Consider the following 22915-nt stretch of genomic DNA (forward strand, 5'->3'; position numbering starts at 1 on the left):
GGGTTTATTGAAAGGCTTGATTAGAAATGTAAAAAGGGACTCTTAAAAGGTCTACTTAAAAGTGCCCGCTCGGTCATAAACCTCCTCTCACGTTACTCAAGCTGACAATTGTTTCCTTATGTCTCTTTCTAGATTTCCATTGTAATCTGCACTGCTTTCATCCTGGCCTGGTCGCCATATGCAGTGGTGTCTATGTGGTCAGCCTGGGGCTTCCACGTGCCAAGCACAACCAGTATCATCACCCGCCTCTTTGCCAAGTCTGCCAGTTTTTACAACCCGCTCATCTACTTCAGCATGAGCTCCAAATTCCGCAAGGACATTTTGGTACTTCTGCCGTGCGCACAAGAGCACAGCGAGGTGGTGCACTTGCAAAACATCACGCCCAAAGCCGAGGCCCCGCCCCCGCCTGAATCACTTCCTGGCCAGAAGCTGGAAGTGAAAAGTGCAGCTGCAGAGCTGAACCAATCTGAGCACGACAGCGACTCGGGGGTCAACAGCCCTCCACAGACTCCTCCGTCTGACACACAGGTCTTCCACATCGACGTGCCCTCTTACACTGAAACATCAGAGTACTGGTGTGACAGGCTCTGAAGACTGTTTCCATTTCACCTCAACCAATACTTGAATTCCATGGGGAGACTGGGAGTATTTATTTATTTATTTTTTGTATGTTATGGTCTTATCCATCTTAATAAACTGTATGTGCGACCAGTGTTAATAAATTATTTTAAGTTTCATCCCTGCTGAAAAGAGTATTTATTTCCAGGTCCTGTTAGGAGTGTTTTAACAATCACTCAAACCAAACTGGAACAATGCATGTGTTTTTCTTAAAAGATGCCCAGCTCATGAAATCTGCAGTCAGTAAAATAGCGAGACAAGAGATGCACAACAACATCTGGAAACACTGAAGTGTCCTTAACTCAACTGAAGCAATGTGATGGCACAGTATCCTACTATTTCCCCTGTGTCCCCTGAGGGCATTCATACTCTCAGATCTACCTTATATCCTGCAGTCTACACTCTGTTGAGAAACAACGTTTTATTTCTCAGTGTGTTTACGCATCACTCACAAGGAAATGGTTTTATTAAAGGGGCCAATTCATTCTCATTTCCAACTCCAAATTCTCTTCTAGAGTAGCTTTGCGTGCTTTATTATCTCATCCTCAGCCTCGCTACAGCCCCTGAATCACCCACTATCTAAGCTGATTTAGTGCATCTCTCTTTAAAGCCACTCTCCTCTTAAACCAGCTTTCTTCTGATTTGCTACCCCTGGCAAACAAAAGGCTTGAACAGCGGCTGGATTAGGCTGCTGTCCTCACAGCCAGAGGACTGTAGGAGCTAAATGTAGAAAAAACTGTCTGAAAATGCTTGAATTTTTTAAATAATACTGAATATAATATAAGTATCCACTGCTGTAACAGTACATGCATGACAGAGAAGAAGGAAAACTTAAAAGATCAGCTTAATCAAAAGATGAGTGTTTTGTTTTGTTGTAAACTGAAATCAGGAGTGCCTGAATTAGGACAACTTTTTGTTTCTGCACCGTAATGACATGAAGGACATTTACAGCAGACATTAAGAGCTAAATGGCCTCGGGCTCATTAGAGCCACCCATACCTACTGTGCTTGTAGTAAAAGTCTGTGTAGTCTGCAGTCAGTGTGTGTGTGTGTGTGTGTTTGTACATGAGCTGTAGGGTACACCACAACTGCATGTCAAAAGCCGCAAACCCCAAAAGTGACAGTGGATGTAACTTTGAAGTGTTTCCCAAACAGGTGTTGATCGGTTTATTTGTGGAGGAGTGATTGCTCTGGTGAGAGATGACACACTCCTCTTATGTGGTTCATTTGTCAGACTGGTAATCGGGATGAATGAGTTGTAGAACATACAGTCAGAATCATAGTTTGTTTTTCCCTCAGTGGGCATATTAAGGCAGTGCGTCATTGGATTCAAAGAGAGACAGAAAGAAAACACTTGTCTGCGCGCTGTCTCGATGGCCCCGGGTTACTGGTCTTCTTCTGCTTGGGTGAAGAGCTACAAGCCTGAAGTGGGACGGGCAAATAGGAGAAACTTCGCCCCCGTCCCGTTCTCCACTTTTAATGAGCGCAGCGCTCAGGCAGGAGAGAAACTCCAGGTGGAAGAGCGCTCGCACACGCGTCAAACTGCTTTTCAATGAAAGACTAAGGATTCGGGAAACCTGCGCTGGGAATCACCCTTTAAACCTCGGAGGATTATTATACCTAATCAGGTAAGCACACATCATTACTCAGCGAGGATGGGAATTTTGAACACAGAGCTAACAAGCAGCTCCACATAGGAACTATTTAAACGACGCGCGTAATTGGCTTCCAACGCGTTTTAGTCCTAATTTTTCCTGTCGGGGATTTTAAATCAACGTCGCATCTTTTTTGATTTGATTTGATTTTTGATTTTCATGTCATTTCATGAGAAAGTTGCTTTAACAAGTTGCTTGAATAAACCTATTGCTGCTTAAATTATTTTTTTAAGTTCTTTATTTTTTCCTTTTAAATAAAATAAAACACAAGGATCTAAGTTACCCAAGCTTTTATCCTGAAAGGAATCATTCTGCCAGTGCTTTAAATTATTGCAGCTGCAAGAATTTTTCAGCTATTGAAATAATTTCGTGTACATTATCTTCTTGTGTGTTATGTCTTTCTGTTCTGTTTGGTTTGAAATATACTGATTAAGGACAGGTGGTCTCTATACAGTATGTCCAGCAGCAGAACATAAACAGGCTCTGGCTTGCACTGAAGCCAGTGCCAAGAATTAAAGTAATTCAGCCTGTGCTGTGCTGGATAAACAAATAGTCAGCAGCAGCAGCACAGCCCAAAAGGCTACAGAAATGACCTTGTAGAGACATGTTGGCTTTCCTTGGTGTCTGATTTTGATCTCTCACTTATGGTTCCTTAGTTGGCTTGTTACTACAAAACTTGGCACATCCAGCATGCTTACAGTACAATTCTGACACCTGTGAAGGGTGGGATTTAACACTGCCTGGCACCGGGTGTGCGTGTAAATACTTTCTCGCTCTGGGCATGCAATCACCCAGGAACTTGCTGAAAGCAACATCTCAGCTGGTCGTGATATTTAAATAAGCCTCAATCTCCTTTAGTGTGTACCCTTGTTGCATTTGCACAGGTCACCCCAGCCTAGAAATGTGGCACTGCTGAAATGCAGAAGTACCTTTTACTTGGCAGAAGCTGCATTAGAGGGGAAAAAACAACAACAACTGTGTGCTTTTGGTTCAAAAAAAGCACCCTGAAGACTCAGGTGCACCAGTCATAGGTGTTTGTGGTCTGTATCTATGCTTCCAAAACCTGTTATGTGCTGGTCTTTGAAGTACCCACAGACAGCCACTGTTTATTACATCCTGCAAAATGTGATTTTTTTTTCCTGCTTTATGCATTATGAAAGTTTTCACAGCAGCTGAAATTTTTTTAATTTCACTAGCAACGGCAGATTAGCTGGTTTCGTGCAAAACAGCTCGGCATTGTGTAATCGTGGTGAAGGCTGTTCAGTGCAGGTAATCCACATTGTAGTGACAGTGTTAGTTGAAATGGACTTTAATGCCTTAAACTATGTGAGCTGTCTGAGCTGCTTTGCTTTCTACAAAGTGACTAAGGCTCATGCACAGAGCCTTTGTAGTGGCTGTGAAAATCACTTTGGTTTTTCTGTAGCTTTTTTCATAGTTGTTACCATGTCAATGGTTTGTTTGATTTGTATCCCCACCCAGCTGAAATTAGATGCTGGAGATCTCAATGATGGCCGAGAATATAGCTGATGCGACCTCAGAGGCAACGCTAAGCTATTTAAATTACACATGTTTTATCTAAAGTTTAGGTGAATGCAAACTATAGGGCACTTCAGCAGTATGTAGGACAATCTGTTTGTGATTTGTCTCTATGCTAAATGTCTGAAAGTCCTTAAATAAGCATTCTCCAAAGCTTTGAGCATGTGATAAGTTATCCCAAATCTTTGTTTATTTTAGCTTCTTTAGTAGAAAGAGTGTGTTTGGGTGTGTGTGCGTGTGCATGTCAACATGCAAGACTGTGTCTCTGCAAGTCTCTCAGGATTCATTATCTACTGTACAGGAAACTCCCCTAAGTGTTTGTCAAAGGATATCATTTGCCCACCATTTCATTGCCATGAAAAGGAGGCATTTAGATGCTCACACTAAGAACACAAATTAAATTCAAAATTATCGTCATTTTTGTTTGTCATTCATTTTTTTCCACTATGATGTCATCCTTTCTCTCAGTGAAGCATAGACACTAAATTACGTTTTTGCTTTGTTTGATTGTTTTTTTTAATTTGTTGCTCTAAATTTGTAAAATTGGGAGATTGCTGCCTTACACCTGATCTGTTTGATCAGTAGTTCGCTTCATTTATGAAAGCGGACTGACTCACCTCTCCTTTTACTGCAGGTCTGACTCCTGCACTGTAGATGCACATATCTGTCCCAGCTTGTTTCAAGCTTAATTTTTCTTCACCCGGGAGGACAAATTGTGGTCCCGACTGTGCATCAGTGATCTGCCTACCTGTCAAAGCACAGCACTGTGGAAAAACCATGTCAGTGCTCATGAATGCACTAAGGAAAGATCTGGTGATCTTAGTTTTTATTCAGCAAGCTACACTGTTTTGTGCTGCAACCTTTGTAGAGAGTTAATAGAGAGCTATGGAAGAGAATGGCTTAGTACTCCAAGACTGTTACAAGGATATTTACACAGCATACCTAAGTTTGCCTGACAAGCACATCCTTCTTTAAACATGTGATGGAAATGCAGCACAGGATGGTGCTGAAGCAGTTGATAATTCACTCTTGAGTCTGTAAGAAATATTTTAGCATTCTGGGAAAATGTTTTCTTTTTTTTTTTAAGACTGAGATTAAAACATTGATATCACTTTACTGCAGCATAGTCAACATCCAACAATAATTTTTAATGAAGCTTGAAGGGAAATGGGTAAGGGCAGGTTGCCTGTATATTCATATAATCTAGCAACAGCAGTTTTCTGCATAATTAGATGATCAAACATATCATATTCTGCTTATTTTGGGTATAAGCTATTTCTTATTCTTGCTGTTTTTTGTCTCTGGAAAAAGGGGAAAAGCCTTATATTCACACTTTGTCTTTTTTGATATGAAGGTGAAAATGCACGTCATATGACAGAAAGCCTTCTATGCCCGTATAATTATCTTACTGATGATCAAAGCATATATGGGCATATGTCTGTATGTGTCCTATTTACTCCTTAACAGGTGGTCCAGCCTCAACAAAGCTTTGCACAAACATTATCACACATACAGCAATCATTAACATTTTTATGTTGTTAAAAAACATTTTGTAGAAATCCCAATACTTTGATTTTTGTATTCATCCCCCTATGAGTCTAAAATTGTGTTCTCTGTTTGTGTTTGTTTCACATGGCACATTAAACGTACATAACCTAAAGATCACCAAAATTTGGATCTGTGGCAGAATATTTTTCAAGTTATACTAAAGAAGGAATGAAGAATTTGAAAAACCACCCCAGGCCTGGCAAAAACTGCCTATAGGGTGGTTTTTTGCTGGTAAATATAAGGCTTGAGTCAGCAACCAGTTAGCTTAGCATAACCACTAGAAAGAGATGGACCTAGCTAGCTAAAAAAAAACCCCAACTTAAGTCTAGTGAAAACAAGAAAATAAAGTTTTAAAGACTCTGAAACTTTGCTATCACTTTAGGATAGTTAAATAACCAGCCTGACTAAGTTCTGTGGCTCTGAGTCAACACACACACGTATGCTAAGCTATGCTACGTTAACCAGTAGCTAGTTCAGGCTTCATATTTTTACTTGCGAAAAGGAAGAAAGCCAGAGTTTAGTTCCCGGTTTTAGACCTCTACTCACAGGAATACCGCCGAGGGCAAAGTCTTCTTTCTCACAGAAGCCATTTTTCACGTGGAATAGGTAAACACAGGCGTTTCTAATGACATTAATGAAGGTTCTGTTATATTCAGGTACAGAGGCTCATTATTAAATGTCATGGCTAACACATGTGTTTACACACTATTTCATGTGAAAAATGACACCACTGCAAAAGGGTCTTTTCAGAAATGCTCTGTGAACCTGTGTGCTCAGTGTAGCCACAGTTTGACATGTTGTCAGTGATACCTCAGTGCGTGAAATGAGGTAGTAGCAATCATCAACCAGAGTCAGGTGTATTTTTAAACACATGTTCTCATGTAATAGTAAAGTTCTGCAAATATGCAGCACTTCACTTTGACGAACATGGTTTTGACCCTGCTTTCAGAGGTCAGACATGACACCACCCATGTTGGAGGTACATTACTCCTTTGTTAAGAAGGAGACTTCAGTAAGTAGGGCTGTCCCAAAGCTCTTGTACACTGCATGAACTAGAATGTTGTGCATCCTAAAGAATCTCAGTGGTGGTCCATTTTATTTTAGACCTTGTTGTTGTAGTTACCACCAGTGCAATCTTTACTTTACAGCTGACACGCAAAGTGCAGAATATCACCTTGCTTGGCGGTCCTCATCTGATCTTGTTAGCGCAGGCTTCAACCTATGTCTTTACTTTGGACAGAATGACAGACATTGAAAGAAATTTTCTACTTACTGTAAACAGACGGTGTTCTAGACAAAGATCCAGCTTGATGTGGTTGCAGCTGTCAAACAAAGCCATCTGACTGAACATATCCCCCCATACCTATCGCATTAAATTATGTCCGTGTGCGCTCTCTAATAGAGTCTGCCTCCACAGACTTTTACATGCAGTTTTTTTTGACTGTGCGCAGATGTTGCTGTAAATCTTGAGACTTTTGCAACTGAAGAAACTAGAAAGAAATACTGACTTTAACTAATGTAAAGTGTCTGAGCTGACTGAGACAGAGCAATGTTCATTTGGCCACCTTGACTTTACAGGCAGTAGATGAGATATTCAGCTGTTTGTGTAGCGCCACTCCATAATCGGCCTGATGTTTATCAAAAATGTTTGAGAGGGTGTATCTCAGTAGCATGCATTTTCTGTGCTTTATTCTTAGCAGACACAACATTTGTCATTCTCAGGCGTGTTGAGTGAAAGGTCCAAAGTTGCTTTCAGCAGGTAAGCGTAAAGTTTCAGGGGATAATTTTGACTTCCTTCTACTCCTTCTGCCCTTGTAAAGGTTATACAAGAACGTCTGGCTAACGTGCTGCAACACAGCTGTCCATCATGATCAGAGCATCACTCACTGCCATCTGCCTTGGTGAGCAACCCATATGTGTGTCTGCAGGCTATACTGTTTTCAAATACATCAAGGTTGACTACCATAATATCTCCATCAGAGTCAGGCTTTCTGCACATTAACACCATCAAACAGCAGTCTCCTCTGTCATTGAGGTCTTGTGTGTACAGTAAACATACTGATGATTATGATCATTTGTCTGCTGTTACATGAAACTCCCTCTGCCTCACCCTCAGCGCTCCTCCTGTCGTACCAATGCTGGGCCAAGCCTAACGGACCAAAGAATAAGAAACCAAAGCAAGGTAGGCATCGTTGCTGAACAAGCCTCACTGTCCTGCTTCAGTTAGGGGTCACTAAACAATATATGTTAACGGTCCGAATTACATGTTGAAGTGTAATCAACAAATACTTTCAAGAGACCATTTTATTCTTGATTAATCAAAAAAAAAAAATGCAAGCAAAACCACCTGGAAATGAAATCTAAAAACATTATGATGCCATGGATGTGATACTGTCTTCGTTTTCTTCTTTCATTCACAGTGATTCCAGCAATAGAGTGTGATGTCAGAGCAGGAAAGGTCAGTCTCCCAGAGTTCATAGTAAAATGTCCCCCACGCTGTAGGGAAACCAAACAGCAAGTCTATGGGACAGGAGTGTTTGCCTCCATCTCCAGCATCTGCAATGCAGCCATCCACAGGTTAGCATTGGACTGATGACTCTAAAAAAGTGAACGGGTGAAATCAAAACTATCATTTAACAGTAAAAAATTGGTTTCCACAGCGGCGTAATCACCAACTCAGGAGGAAAGGTGATAGTGAGGAAGATGGCTGGACAGAATGTCTACAAAGGCAGCAACTCCAACGGGGTGCGCTCTCTGTCTCTGCCTAAGTGGAGGGAATCATTCGTTGTCTCAGGTATAAAGTCAACAAGGTTAAATACTGTTCTTTAGAAGTCACTCTCCAGCTAAATGCCGACTTTGTTGTGTTTCAGTGGGCAAGCCTAAGAAGGGAGTCATCTACCCATCTACTCTGGATTACGTCCCTTCAAGACCGACCTATGTGAAAACAAGTGAGAGGAGGTTATTTTTACCCTCATAGCATGTTTTTATGTGAATTCATGCATTCAGTTTCTCAGTGCATGAGCCGAGAGAGTTTCAGATATAGAGTACCAGAAAAAAAGGATTGGTACCATGCATTTTTTCTGATAATTTTATTAAGGAAACTTAAATGTTTTGTGGGTAAACTTCGAAGGTTCATACACTATATTACCAAAAGTGTTCACTTGTCTGCCTTCACACCCATATGAACTTGAGTGACACCCCATTCTTAATTCATAGGGTTTAGTGTGATGTCAGTCTACCCTTTGCAGCTATAACAGCTTCAAACTTTCTGGGAAGGCTTTCCATAAGGTTTAAGAGTGTGTTTATGGGAGTTTTTGAACATTCTTCCAGAAGCTCATCTTTAAGGTTAGACACTGATGGTGAGGAGAAGGTTTGGCTCACAGTCTTCGCTCTAATTCATCTCAAAGGTTTTCAGGACTCTGTGCAGGCCAGTCAAGTTTTACTAAGAGTTCCTGTCACTGGAACTAAGGGGGTCGACTCCAACTCCTGAAAAACAACCCCCACACCAAGATTTTATATACCTGTAGCCATTCAGGTGATGAAATGCCTGAGTTCAATGATTTGGATGGGTGAGTTAATACATCTGGCAATATAGTGTATCACCATGTGCAATAGATGGCTGGTCAGAACAATTTAAAATGAGAACTTAAAAGATTCTCAAACAAGCAGTGAAGGTACTAAATTTCTAAAGATAGATATTTTCATCTTTATTGTTATCTCATAGTGGTGCATAGCGTAAACTATCTGGTAATTGTTAAGTGTTCACATTTAAATACTATTTAACTACCAAAATGATATTAAAATAAAGCATGTAGAACTTTTGCTTTCCAACCAAGTCTTGCTCAGTGTTAACCCTGGTATCAAAGCATCTGTTGGCACCAGATCAATGCTTTCTGGGGACAAAAGGTTAGTAGATAGACATCCCGGCGCTTGACTTTGGCATGATGAGCTTTGCTCAGACTGAATGAGGAGTTAGAGTGCTGCAGGCTGGTGAAGAATGCTAAGAATGCATTACAACACAGTAGTTACTGTAGACCTTCTTCCTCTCTATCCATCTTCATCGTACACCACTGCCTTTGTCCGTTTTCTTTCAGATCAAAAGGAGACCATAACAGTTCCTCCAACAACAACAGCACCTGAACCCACCACAACAACTCCTGAACCAACCACGACCACTATCACCACACCGACTCCCACCACTGCTTCCACCACTACACCTCCACCCCCTACTACCAAGGCTCGACCCGTTGTACATAAAGTGAGGGAAGCAGGTGAATGAAGCAAACACTTAAATGACTTCTGTACCAAAAGTGAAATCGTTTGCAGTCGGTGTGCCGCTAAGTTGACATCTAATTAATAACATTAGCAGCAACTACAAATGCCAGAACAAGCATTCATTAGTGTGCAGCTGACTAATAAAGTTGAATGATTGCAGATGGTAATTGCAAGCGACAGCTGCAATTAAGACAAATTATATCTGCGCTGTGATGATGTTAATATGATGCTGTTCAGTTACTAACAGCATATATGATCAGTAGACCTTTCATCACTCTCATTAAATGAAAAGATTATCAGACAGTAATCACTGAGTCATCTGCCCCGTTTTGGATAGAAATACAGCGATAGCGAGTAGACAATGCTACAGTATCATAAGGTATGTGTGCAAATTACATGGGCTATGTGCCAGACAACCTCCCAGCTATTTCTCTCCCTTTCATTTTCTGTAACATTATCTCTCTTCACTCCATATCGGCACTCCATTTGTCTTTCTTCCATCCAGGCAGCATTCACCCATACCTTGCCCATGCGGCAGCTTCAAATTCAAGTAAGTAAAAGGAAGCAAAGAGGGACTGACAATATTTTTCTTTGTGGTGTGAGGGTTTCTGGTGGTGTTGCTTAAAGCTGCTTTAAGGTACGCAGGAATAAATATTCTCTCTTGAAGCTGTCAGTGGTCATGCATTCAAACCAAGTTTATCACTGTCAGTGGAAAACTTGTGTAGTGAAGCTCAGATCAGCTAACTTGTTTTAAGTATAAAACTTAAAACAGGATAGTTATGACTGTTGCTACTGGGTTATAGTCAATTCAAAATAATAAAAAGTTCACTAATCTTCTAACTTACATGTAAGCATAGATTTATGTCTAAATTTGCCCACATTGTGTCATATTGTGTTAGGACAGTCACAGAGTGGTCAAAGAAAGAGTCCCAGCCAAGGTATGTGAACACTCTCACTCAGTGTGCAGCTCCTGGAAAGTCTTTCAAGGAAGCAATTCAAATGTAACTAAACCATGGCATTTCTTCAAAGTATTCAGAGGAGGTTCCTATTCACATAGATTTCCACAACGTGCCAGTGCAGGTAAACAAACTTTTAATTTTGATGTCTTCTTTCTTATTCTACCTACATCCACATTTCCTCTGTCTTCCTTGACCATGTTTTTTCCTGTTTGTACTAGTTTATCTAAACCATGCATGGCATCTGTGCCCAGCATGTGCATATATGTTTTCAATAATTTTCTAACAACATCCAGACCGGATTCTGCTGTCCTGTCTTTCAAGTAATGAACTATTTGAACTGCTACTATATTCAAAGTACTGTATATTGTGTTGGAAACTATTTATGACATTTAAAGGACTCTTGTCTAATGTGTTTACTCACTTCATATTCACTTCACCTTGTGTTTATTGGCAAAATCCTTTGGCTCTCCTGAATGAGCCCACAAATATGTTACAATCTGTAAATCGATGGCTCAGAGGAGCCTGCCAAATAAGATGCCACAACACTGATGCAGGGCAGCAAATGTTTTGTTGGATTATTGCATTAACACGGCAAATGCACGGCGTCAACCCATTAGCGCGGTTCGTTAGCGCCGTGCCCCCCGCCCCCTTGCAAAGATGGACTACTCGGAAAAGGGAAAAACAAACAACAGGGCAGGAGGACCATGAACCAACCACAGAGTGGGCCATAAGATTCAGGCCTCTTTTCTAAACTAATATTAGTAAGATAAACTAATAAAACCAAACCAAAACCTGGTAACTCCGAAGATGATACATGCCCTGAGGGGGTGCGTAACAAACCCATCATATCATGAATAACATACATATGTGGTGTCATTTTATTATATTCATGCTTTCTTGTTATATGTTTCCTTCTTCATTGTGGTCTCAGGTATACACAAACAAGAGCCAGGGCAGGCCGTCAGGAGGCAGCCATCCTCACCAGTTGGCCCAGGTCAGCCTTGTCATTAGCACCCACATAGACACATGTACAGAGCTACAAACAGGTAGGCTTGATGGAGCTGGTGGGGCTGGGGTCAAGAGAAACAGGGGTTACTGATGTCTTTGTTGGAAAAAGAATCCAGGAGAAGCATAATGGTGTAAGTTTGACCCCGGTGTTGACACTCATAAGCTCCTGTGATCTTCACCCCAGGGTCACCACTAATCCGTTCTATCAAGCATCTCAGCTAACATTCCTTTCACAATAACTGCTGTTCTCTGCCCTCAGGCACATCCTCTTACTCATATTTTCATTTTCCAACATGAAAAGAGGCAAACGAGGAATAGTTACACCCAGCATCTATCTTATTGTTTTTGATATCATGCTGTGGGCAAACTTCAGCTTCACTCAAAGCAAAGCAGCTGGGCTGTATTTGTAGATGAAGCCCCAGAACTTAAGCGCTCTTCTTTCCCCTTTCCCCCCTTCCTTTTCCTCTCTCTCTCGTTCCATCTGCCTGTTTCTTATTGCTACAAATAGGTTTTAACAGGGTTCAGCCTGCCCAGCCTGAGCGAACTCCAACCATGAGCCAGTCCAACCCTGGTAAGTATCTCCAGATCCAGAGTGGTAGTCCGCAAAGTGCTCATGCAGGGAGACTGACGTAGGACATAGACAGGTCAGATCAAACAGGGGAAGAACTATGGCAGTAAAACCCTGTTTGAAATGTTTTATAAAGCAGCACTAATGTTTACCGTCTGTGGGACGCTATGGTTCAATGCATGAGCCTGCGTTCTATAAAAGAGGTGTGGAAATCAAAGATGCTCAACTTTCACCGTACCCAGCAGTAAAGAATGAAGTTTATATACCTTAAAGGTGAGAGATGATATAATATCACTGTCATGCCATATTTATACCATATTTTCACAAAGTCCAGAATAACTTTCAGTTTGAACTAAGACCAGGATGAGAAATGTGCTCTGTCAGTACAGTAATAACAATGTATGACAGATCCCATCTGGTCGGGGTCTTCCCCTCCCTTGTAAATACTTTGAGAAAGGAAGGGAGAGATGAAAGCAGTAGCACCAAGTGGCCTTGTGCTGCTCGCAGAGAGACGTCTGAGCCAGTCCGCAGTGCTGCAGGACCTGGGTCCTCTGAGTAGCTTGTCAAGAATAGAAAATTCTTCGCCGTTCAAACCAGGCGAGGTTTGGCTCACTGAGGAATGTGCTTCTGTTTTTCTTCCGAGGAATGCAAAACCATGGATCCCTAAAATTATACACATTTTCCTAAAATCCAGTTTAAATGATGTCTGATCATAAGGTTTGATGATCTGAGGTCAAACCTAAACCCACTGAGATGTTGATCAGTGCAGAAAAAGGGTGTTAAGTTTGGCAATTTTTAAATTTATTGAATCCCTGTGGGGAAATTCTTTGAGCTGGAAGAGGTCAGAGGTGAGGATCGGCCTCACAGCAGACCCCCTGGAGCCAGCAGGGATTCACCATCTTTCTCAAGGACACACTTGAAAGGTAGATGCTTGCTGACTTTGACATTTCAGACTATGATTTATGAGCTGAAGGATTTTCTCCGCAGTCGCTTTGCCACCCTGCTGCTTCAAACAGATGTTTGAATTTATCGGTCACACAAGTGAAAAAGGTTTGATCCAGCTGAGCCTTGTATGTGTCGGCTTTCACACCCACAAAGATCCATTCTGTCCAATGGGCCTCTTCCAACAAGTCTCATGCAGGCATGTTAGTAATGCTTCAGGCATACCATACAATACCCAAAGTGAGAATGAGTGACCCCCGGGCCCGTGGTGACCGTCTGCCCGCGGTGATCGCTGAGGTGGCTATGATCTAGAGAGTTAAACTCAATCCTTATAAAGCACCTGCTTCATTAGAAAAAAATAACACTGCTGTCTGCTGTATAGCACTGGGCCTTTGACCAGCACCAGATTAGCCTAATCTCTGCGTCCTACTATCTACACTGACCCTAGTTTGACACCAACTTTAGAATAATACTCCCACGCTTCACTGGACGGCATGCTGGGCTCTCCCAGCCCGTCCTGGTCAACAAAGGCCCTGCTTACTGGCTGCCACTGGATGGGAACCTCAAAGCCCAGTCTGTGTGTTTGTGTAAGCTGCCCATCCACCACAGAGAGGGGTTAGCTGAAGTGTGTTGTCATGGCTCAGTCACTATAAACAGATGCAATGCACTGTTATGGTTTTGCTCCTCTGTAAGGGCTTCTGGCAATAAAGCCTATTTCAATTAACCTTATGAGGCTAGTTAATCTGATCAGTGTTGTTAGCTGCTCTGTAAGTAGAAACCTGCAGAAGATCCAATCATTTTTTATCTTCCTTTTTCTCTTTTCCCTTAAGGAAGAAAGAAAAATTGCTAAACTTTCCTAAAGCAGGCTTTGGTCACTCAGTCTGTGTCTGAGTGGCTCCTTCATGTTTACTGTCTGACTCAAGGCTAAACATCTTGTGCAACCTCCACAAATAAAGTGGTTTGTGGAGGTCACAAGTATGCACCTCCCCGATGCTTGTCCTGAATGCAGCTTTCTAATCTTCTCACCCTCCCGTACAGCTTTACCCAGAAGGGATTGGCCACTCCCCTCTTTTCCTCATCCCGATTGGTTCCCTGGAGCTCGACGACCAGCAGGTACCAAGCACAAAGGCAAACAGATCGATCAGGCTCCATGTGGAAATCATAAATATTTTCTAAACTGACTAAACACTGATCAAGCAACTCAATCCTTTAAAGATCTCTTTTTAAAAAAAATGTAATAAAACCTGAAAAACCTGTGACGCACATGAATCCACTGGCTACTATGAAAACCTTTACATATAATGAATTTTTGAAATTATCATATTAAGTTAAAACAATTTTAGAGGTGATGATTTATAGAAAAACTGCAAAAACATGAAAGCTGTTTTATTTCGGGTGGTTCACTTTGCCAAATACATGATGTATCATAGTGTTAGAATAATGAAAATCAAATCATCCATAGTTTTATTACAAGTAATCTTACTAATTATTTGATGTGGATAGGCTCATACCTGTAAAGTTACCCTTTTGACTTCTAAAACATGTGTTACATATCACGCATAAAGATGTGTTTAGCCATCCATTGTTTTTCAAGTATGCAAGTTGTTTTTTTCCTTAAAAACTACTACAGTTTTAACCTTAATGAGTACACTGAATGCAGGGAACAGCATATTTACTTGTATGTTGTATGGACCTATGAACAATTCTGTTCAGACTTAAAAACCAATTAAATGTGTTGCAGAGTAACATTACTTAATTCCAAGACACTTTTACTTTGAGTATTTACATTTTATGACACTTTTTACTTTGACAAAGGGAAATGTACTTTTTACTCTGCTTCATTTATCTGACAGATCTACTCACTGGTTGTTTTATAGGAGATCAGGACTTTAAAATATGTTATGATAATAATAATGATAATAATATGGACATTTACTCCATAGAGGAAATTTTTCCAGTGCCATAAATGTCACCTGACATTATATGGGATGGTCCACCTGCAATATTTCATCATGAGTAAAAACAGTGTACGATATAAAGATAAAACCTGATAAAGCCCAGAGATCAGAGACTTACAGAAACATTGACATTAAGCATGAATGAAAAGGCTTTATGCAATAATGTCATGACCAACAACTCAGTGCAGAACCCCTATTACCACACCTTTATTGATTTATTGAGACCATTTTACATGCAGACGCAATTTGTTTCATTAGCAGGAGCACCTGTTGGTGCAGGAACAGATTGCTGTTGCTCCCCATGGTGCACGCTGTCATCCGGCAGTGTTCTGTGCTCTTTTAAATGCAGTCTAAGCTTATGTAAAGCTGTTACATCACCTGATGCTTCTCTTACTTGCACGTATACAATGTAGTTGCATTCAATGAAACTTGCACATCAGAGTTCCAGTTGAATGACCTCGATCAACTAACTGTCAGATGCCCACATGGGGTAGAATTAATGCTGCAAATGTTCACTCTAATTAGCTAATGAGAAGATAATTATTCTGAGCAGCGTGTATGTAGCCCTTTTTTCTGCTGATGCCTCCACCTTCTCTGCTGTACATTCAGATGTAAGTTATGCAGCTCCAGACTCAGGATACGCTTGGAGTGAGACCGGCACACCTGAGGTTACAGGTAAGTCGGCTTCCTTTCTGTCTTTATTGGCCTTTTTACTGCAGGCTACTACACATTGTATGCATTTGTGTTGCATGTGCCAACACAGCATGCTCATGTGACTGATACAGTTTGGTATCTGCTGACCATGTATGTGTTGAAATTGACTCCATGTGTAAGTACATGCAATGTGTCTCTCGGGACATTATGTTTACATGCCATCTGCCTGCCATATGGGAGACTCTTTGAAGTGCAAAAGAGAAGAGAGCAGGGCAGGTTTATTGTGCATGTGAGAGGGAAATAATGTGAGGTGATAATTCTGCATAAAGCCATTGTTTTCACTGGTCTGGGATCGGTTGGGGAGAACATACCAACCAATCACAACCATGAAAATGTGTGCTTCTCCCTCTGAAGTTCTGTCCATACTAACAGGTCTCAAAACATCCTCCTCTAGCTCGGGATTACAGGCCTGATATCTCAGAATATGAGCGCTGGTATTATAACCTTGGACAATACCGTAAGTGTTTTCCTTTTATTTCATTTTTGGGAACTAACAAGCCTTCCGGTTTGATGTTGTTAAATGAGCGGGTTGGGATCATGTAAAAGCTGTTTTTACATGTGCAGGAGTAGCTTTGTATGCAGAGCGCAGCATATTTCACAAAAATGCGGAACTTTTCATTGAAATGCTTTGAAGAACGAACACATTTTATTTGTTTTCTTTCACACTAAAAATATACTTACAATACGGCCCAGTGACAAAACACAAAAGGGCGTGCAAAAAGATTACAGGCCCTGGTTCCATCTGTTTGAAGACACAGCCGAGCATCCGAATCCGGAGGGATATGGTTTGGAAAACCGAGTGGCTTAGCCATTTCCAGGGTGTACCACAAAAATAGCACCACACATCCAACCAAATGAAACATGGAGCCAGTAAGGACAGGCTGTAATGCTATGGTGTGGTTTTGTCTCATGTGTCACGGTTCACCATCAGTGATAATGGCTTTACTTTCAGTGCACCGATCTGCTGACCCGGATCGTAAAATAATGGATACGGCCAACACTAAAGGTGAGGAGGGGTTAGTATGACTGCAAACAGCTGTTTGCATCCAGGAAGACATCTATCCATCCATCTATTTTTTTTTTTTAAACACTTTAAAACAACCAGAAAGTGACACAAAGTGCTGTATATTGAAACTAAATAATAAAAATACATAAGATATGTAATTAGCTCAAGTTAAAAGATGTTTCTGACTTCTGCTGTTTTCTATATGGGATTTGTGTTGAGTGTTGTGAAATTGTTACCTGCTGCTCTGCGATAAAAGTGCGGTAACGCTGAGCTTGTGTGATGTCATCTGTGCAGTGGAGCCGGTGGACGCCTGGAATCCAGAAGCGCCACCTTATGAATTAGGTAGGATTGCTTGTCCGCTCCCCTAAAACAGTCGCTTTGCCAGTAAATGCCGAGTTCTCACTGTAAATACAAACCACTCTGACGCTATCCACGGAAGAGCATCTGGATTTCTGCTCAGCCTGTAATTGAAGGAGTCAGAGTCAAATGGTGTGGTTGTTCGAGGGTAAAATCGGTTGCTGTTTGGCTCGATATTTGCCACAACAAATACTGTCCAACGTTTGGCGACTCCAGAAAATGGGCAGCTGGAAATTTATACCAAACAAACTACCGGGTTTATTCTACAAAAGCAGACGTGCTCTTGCTCCATTACAAAGCATGAATGCATTGCCTTGAATCTTATAAATAATATTGGACTAAAAAGGACGGGTTTGGTGTTGCACTCAGTTATTTTTTGTAACATTTCTTCTTTCCTGGAATAAAAGAATATAGAGTATTTGTTTATTAGCTAAATCGTTCTATTTGTTTCTTGATTTCCAGGCTTCAGTGTGAGGGAGCAAGAACCTCTCCGCAGAGCTCCTGAGCCTGTGTCACAGGGAAACCCAGGTATTGTCCCCATACTGCATCAATGAAACTGTAGCGAGAAGAGTCGTGTTTGTGTTTTTCACTGTATGCACTCTGTGTGTTTGTATTACACACATGTTAAAGAGACATCTTTCCTCATAAAACGAATGATTAAATGATGATTAAATCAGCCAATCACATAGCAGCAATTCAGTGCATCTAGGCATGAAGATAAGGTCAAGACCACCTGCTGAACTGTTCAGACTGAACATCAGAATGGGGGAGAGTGATTTTAAACATTGCATGGATTTTGGCTTCAGATGGGCTGGTCTGAGGATTTCAGATGATCTACTGAGATTTTCCTACACAATCATCGCTAAAGTTTACAGAGAATGGTGCAAAAGAGAGAAAATATCCAGTGAGGTTCTCTGGGGGAAAATGTCTTGTTCACGTCAGAGGTCAGAAGAATGGCGAGACTGCTTTGAGCTGACAAGAAGGCAACCTAAATGCACAAAGAGTCAAACCTCGAAGCAGATGGGCTACAACAGCAGAAGACCACACCGGGTGCCACTCCTGTAGGCTCAGAGCAGGAAAACGGAGGCTATAATTTGCAAATTGGATAATAGAAGATGGGACAACTGCTAATTTCTTCCTGACATTTAGATAGCAGAGCTACAGTTTGGTACACAGGATATGAAAGCATGGATCCATCCTGCTACTTGTCAGAAGATCAGGCTGTTGGTGGTGTAATAGTGGGGGGCCACTTAGTACCAACTAGCAGTCAATGCTTACCATGTCTGTCCTTTTATGACCACAGTGTACCCATCCTCTAACACACAACATAACACACAGTGTCACAAAGCTCTAACATGAACATGACAGTGAGTTCACTGTACTCAAATGGCCTCCACAATCGCCATATGTCAATCCAATAAAGCAGCTTTGAGATGTGTTGGTGAAGGAGATTCACATCATGGATGTGCAGCAACTGTGTGATGCTGTCGTGTCAATAAGGACCGAAATGTCTGAGGAATATTTCTAGCTCTTTGTTGAATCTGTGTCATGAAGAATTAAGGCTGTTCTGAGTGTATAGTTGTAGCTACCTCATGATATTTGGATCTAATAACATAAATTTGTGTGAATGCCTGTTTTGACAGATTGTAAGGTGGACCTGGCCTTTCTGATGGATGGGAGCTGGAGCATTGGGAAGCGGCGTTTTAAGATCCAGAAAGACTTCTTAACTGAGGTGGCTCAGACCATCAATGTGGGTGTGGCCGGCCCCATGATGGGCATCATCCAATACGGGTAACCTCTTTGTTCTTTTTGTGTTATCTTGTACTAGCTTTGGATGACAAAAAATAGTGAAACTGCTGGTTGTTTTGTCTCGAAGAGATGACCCTGTGACAGAGATCAGTCTGAAGACTCACTCCAGCTCCAGAGAGCTGAAAGCAGCCATAGATAAGATTGTGCAGAAAGGAGGCCTCTCCAATGTGGGTAAGCGACCCTCTGCGTCAGCTGCCAGCCTACACAGCACACGCCTACAAACACAAGTGTGAAAGGGAAAGGGGTGCAATTATCGCATGGTTTACTAGCCAGGCACATTTTCACATGCAAGTATAGAATTAAATCTAAATTTGCTGCGAGACAGTGTTAGCAAAATTACAGTCCTGATCCTGTAGGCCGTGTTTTTCCTCTGCTCTGACCAAAAAGCGCTCAGTTTTAGCAGCCCGGTTAAGGGGCAGCTTTCAGAGAGCATTTGTGGTTTTTCTGCTTTGGTTGGTGCGTCAGCATGCATCCACTGCCACATGTGCCTTTATGACTTGCTAAATTTTGCATGCCGATACAAATAGTGTTGTTTGCGTTTGCCCAGAAGTGCTCTCTAATCATATAACAGTGTGAGTGGCTGTAAAACTTTCTAGTCTCCAGCAGAGCCATTGTTAAGACCACCGACGAGACTGTAATAGACTAAATGATAGGTATCCACATTTTTGTGATTATACACAGTTTGAGCAATGCGTCCCATAGAGAAGCAAAATATATGTACTTTACTGTGTAAAGTTTTTAGATGGCATTCAGTATTTTCTGTATAAACGTACCTTTTGTGTCACTTTATATTCTAGTCTTTTATTTATATAAAGGATGAGTTTACGCTTCGTGATTAAATGAGTGTTTTTACACTCCTCAGATTTCTGTCTCAGACATGCATATACAGTAAAACCATTAAGAATCTCCCCGTTGCCCCCTGGTGTCTTGACAGGAAAAGCCCTCCATTACATCAACAAGCACTACTTCAGCGATGCCAATGGAAACCGAGGAGGAGCTCCAAACGTGGCTGTGATACTAGTGGACGGTTGGCCCACAGACAAGGTGGAAGAGGCGTCTCGACTCGCACGTGAGTCCGGCATCAACATCTTCTTCGTCACCATCGAGGGTCCCGACGACAATGAGAAGCAGAACCTTATTGAGGCCAACTTTGTTGACAAGGTAGAGTACCGTCTCAGAGGTGTGTATGTGCTTTATGATAGAAATCAAAGCAGTTTAAAGCACAGCTCGTTGTTTTGTCCCGCAGGCCGTGTGCCGGACGAACGGCTTCTTCTCGCTTCCCGTGAACAGCTGGTTTGCCCTGAGGAAAGCCGTGCAACCCCTGGTGAAGAGAGTGTGCGACACAGACCGCCTGGTGTGCAGCAAAACCTGCCTCAACGCCAACGACATCGCCTTCGTCATAGACGGCTCCAGCAGCGTGGGGACCGGCAACTTCCGCACGGTGCTGCAGTTTGTGGCCAACATCACGCGGGAGTTCGAGATCTCAGACACGGACACGCGGGTCGGGGCTGTGCAGTACACCTACGAGCAGAGGCTGGAGTTTGCCTTCGGCCAGTACAACAACAAAGCCGAGCTGCTGAACGCCATCAAGCGCATCAACTACTGGAGCGGCGGGACCAGCACCGGTGCTGCCATCACCTACGCGGCAGAGCAGCTTTTCAGCAAATCCAAACCCAACAAACGCAAGATCATGATTGTCATCACGGATGGACGCTCTTATGATGATGTCAGGGCGCCGGCACTGGCGGTCCATCGCCAAGGTCAGACATCATCTGTAACAGAATCTGAAAAACAAGGCTGAAGTTAAGGATCAATGATGCAAACAGTTGTTTTCTCTGTTGTGTGTCAGTCCACAGTTTGGTGTCAATTACTGTCTGTTTGATGTGAAAAACAGTGTGTGTGTAATCTGCTCTCCCTTCTCATGATCCAGGTGTGATTGCTTACTCCATCGGCATCGCCTGGGCAGCCCAGGATGAGCTGGAGTACATCGCCACAGACCCCGACAAGGAGCACTCCTTCTTCGTGGATGAGTTTGACAACCTCTACAAATTTGTACCCAAGATCATCCACAACATCTGCCAGGAGTTCAACTCTCAGCCCAGAAACTGAGGACGTACGTGCCGAGAGGCCGATCCGGATCCGAGGCTTTAGTAACAGAGCACTGCTGGTAAATTTACTCACTCTGTCGCCCAGATGGCAGTGCTGGATTGGCTGCAGTGCCCCATATTTGAAGAGGGAGGGGTTTGAATGTAGGTGGGGTCAAAAATAAATGAAAAAGAATTTTTATCCCAAATATTCAGATGGTGCTAATGTTAAAGGATTGGCACGCACTGTGACAAACTGACATCACAGCTGTAGTGTGGTGCCAGCTGTTTTCTGTCTGGAGACAAGTATTTAACAGTTGGAATAGCATCAGTAAGTCACCCATTATAAAGGCTTTATAAGTTGCTACTTGTCTTATTAATGCTAGAAAATGTACTAAGGCTTTACAGAATGCCTAATCTTTCATACTTGGTATGCAAGAAATCTGTTTGCAAGCAAGCATGGCTACAGGGTAGATTTTAATCCATCTAGGTGCAAGTACAGCAAGAAGGTTGAAAACATGAAAAGGTGAAGTGCGATGTCCCAGTTTTATGCATACTACATGCAAAAGTAGCAAGTGGGCAAGCACAGACAGCGAGCCAAGCTGGAAAGAACAAGCCAGGATTTGGGTTGCCAGGTTGTGATATTTCCTCCTAGATGGCGCTTATCTCATTTAGCATAAAACTTTTGTCAAACAAGAAAAAAGCTGCACAACAAACGCTTCAATTAGCAAGTTCTCCATGTTAAGTAAATATTTAATAATCTAAAATTGTGACCTCAAACTTATAAAAGGCATAAAAGGATAGAAAAAGACCATTTCCACTGCTTGTCAGGCCTAATGTTATGTTTAAAACTGGGCATTAGTACGTTATTCATTAACATTAGTGTAGCGCTGTTTGTATGACTTGTAGTGCCTTTTTGAAGGGTGACTTAGTGGGAAATAAACATAGTGTAAGACTGTCTCTCTGGGGTATGGTGCTTGCAGAGAAATGTAGAGTTAAAGCATGCCTAGCACTTCCTCTTATGGCTTAAAAACCTTCATAAACCTAATAGTGTGGTGCTTTTTACAATTCTCTGTAAAGAGAAAATACTGTATTAGAATTGGTGCATTTTAATCTTCCTAATAGGAGAGATTTGATCGTAGGAACATTGTTTGAGTTCCTAAGAGACTAAGGTGCTGAGATGATTTTTACATGCAACCAAAAAGTGGAGGTGAAAGGCAAAGCAACAACACGGATGTGGACTTGTGTGAAAAGTAAGCTTGTTTATCTTTGTATAGAGTGACGGCAGATCCCAAATCTGCTTCTTATCAGGAATAAAAGCAACTCATGTTAATCTTTATTTTCTAACAGTGCTTGCTTCTAATATTGCAGTTTTGTTGGAAGAGTATTTATGATTTTATCATTCTTACGCCCCGTTTGTACATATGCATATTCAAGAAGCCTATCACTAATAATGTTCAGATTAATCGGTATTTTTTGGGCAATTTTTAATAAAATAAAGAAAACGAAGAGAACTTAAAGTGTTTTTTTTATTGCAGTTTGTTAAAACCTCACTTTTCAGACTGCTTTCAGTTTTTACTCTCTGAAAACTAACCTCATAAAGTCATAGTGAAAAAGAACATCTGCGGTTTAACGCATCAGGACATAATGAAAGTCGTCTGGTCCTCAGAAGAGCTTAAAATTGTGTAAATAAAACCTCAGATGAACTGCAAAACAGGACATATTATTTATTTTGTCAAAATACAGAAGTACTGTTGAAATAAATGAATTAAGTGCACTCCTGCTCCTTCTGCAGGAATTAAAAGGAGAAGTAGGTGCTGCTAATCAAATGGTCATCAGCAAGCGTGAGCATCTCTGAAAGCAGAGGTTTTGGCAGCT

At 41.7% G+C, this 22915-nt stretch overlaps 2 protein-coding genes across 11 annotated transcripts in view; both read left to right on the top strand.

The window, feature by feature from the left end:
- Window positions 1–731, top strand: part of LOC100691069 (visual pigment-like receptor peropsin) — a 36293-nt gene extending 35562 nt beyond the window's left edge. For all 8 annotated transcript variants that reach the window (XM_025897731.1, XM_025897730.1, XM_025897732.1 and 5 more), the window contains one exon: window positions 133–731. In XM_025897731.1, coding sequence (XP_025753516.1) covers window positions 133–591 — 459 coding nt within the window. In that variant the 3' untranslated portion in view covers window positions 592–731. The remainder of the gene's footprint in view (window positions 1–132) is intronic.
- A 1227-nt stretch (window positions 732–1958) lies between these two features.
- Window positions 1959–22551, top strand: vit (vitrin). Of its 3 annotated transcripts, XM_005473942.4 has the most exons (23): window positions 1960–2246; window positions 7178–7258; window positions 7474–7539; window positions 7778–7934; window positions 8018–8151; window positions 8228–8305; window positions 9452–9628; window positions 10138–10182; window positions 10532–10570; window positions 10662–10712; window positions 11523–11585; window positions 12108–12170; window positions 14148–14222; window positions 15677–15742; window positions 16176–16238; window positions 16734–16787; window positions 17082–17129; window positions 17607–17672; window positions 18788–18935; window positions 19021–19124; window positions 19888–20114; window positions 20200–20713; window positions 20884–22551. In XM_005473942.4, exons 2-23 carry the CDS (start codon window positions 7225–7227, stop codon window positions 21060–21062), a joined length of 2451 nt encoding a protein of 816 aa, XP_005473999.1. In that variant the 5' UTR covers window positions 1960–2246; window positions 7178–7224; the 3' UTR covers window positions 21063–22551. The 3 variants fall into 3 exon arrangements, with proteins under 3 accessions (XP_005474000.1, XP_005473999.1, XP_005474001.1); XM_005473943.4 differs by lacking the exon at window positions 16176–16238 and having other exon boundaries at window positions 1959–2246; window positions 20884–21062; XM_005473944.4 differs by lacking the exons at window positions 10138–10182; window positions 10532–10570; window positions 10662–10712 and having other exon boundaries at window positions 20884–21062.
- The last annotated feature ends 364 nt before the right edge of the window (window positions 22552–22915 follow it).

This window comes from Oreochromis niloticus, linkage group LG13 (assembly GCF_001858045.2).
Source record: "Oreochromis niloticus isolate F11D_XX linkage group LG13, O_niloticus_UMD_NMBU, whole genome shotgun sequence".
Taxonomy (NCBI): domain Eukaryota; kingdom Metazoa; phylum Chordata; class Actinopteri; order Cichliformes; family Cichlidae; genus Oreochromis; species Oreochromis niloticus.

What these genes read in the sequence shown, in the direction of transcription:
- vit (XM_005473942.4), top strand. Translation starts at nt 7,225, where the DNA reads ATGATCAGAGCATCACTCACTGCCATCTGCCTTG. An exon ending in ATCCTCACCAGTTGGCCCAG is followed by an intron (nt 11,586 to 12,107) that starts GTCAGCCTTGTC and finishes TGCTACAAATAG; the next exon opens with GTTTTAACAGGGTTCAGCCT. An exon ending in AGGAGGCCTCTCCAATGTGG is followed by an intron (nt 19,125 to 19,887) that starts GTAAGCGACCCT and finishes GTGTCTTGACAG; the next exon opens with GAAAAGCCCTCCATTACATC.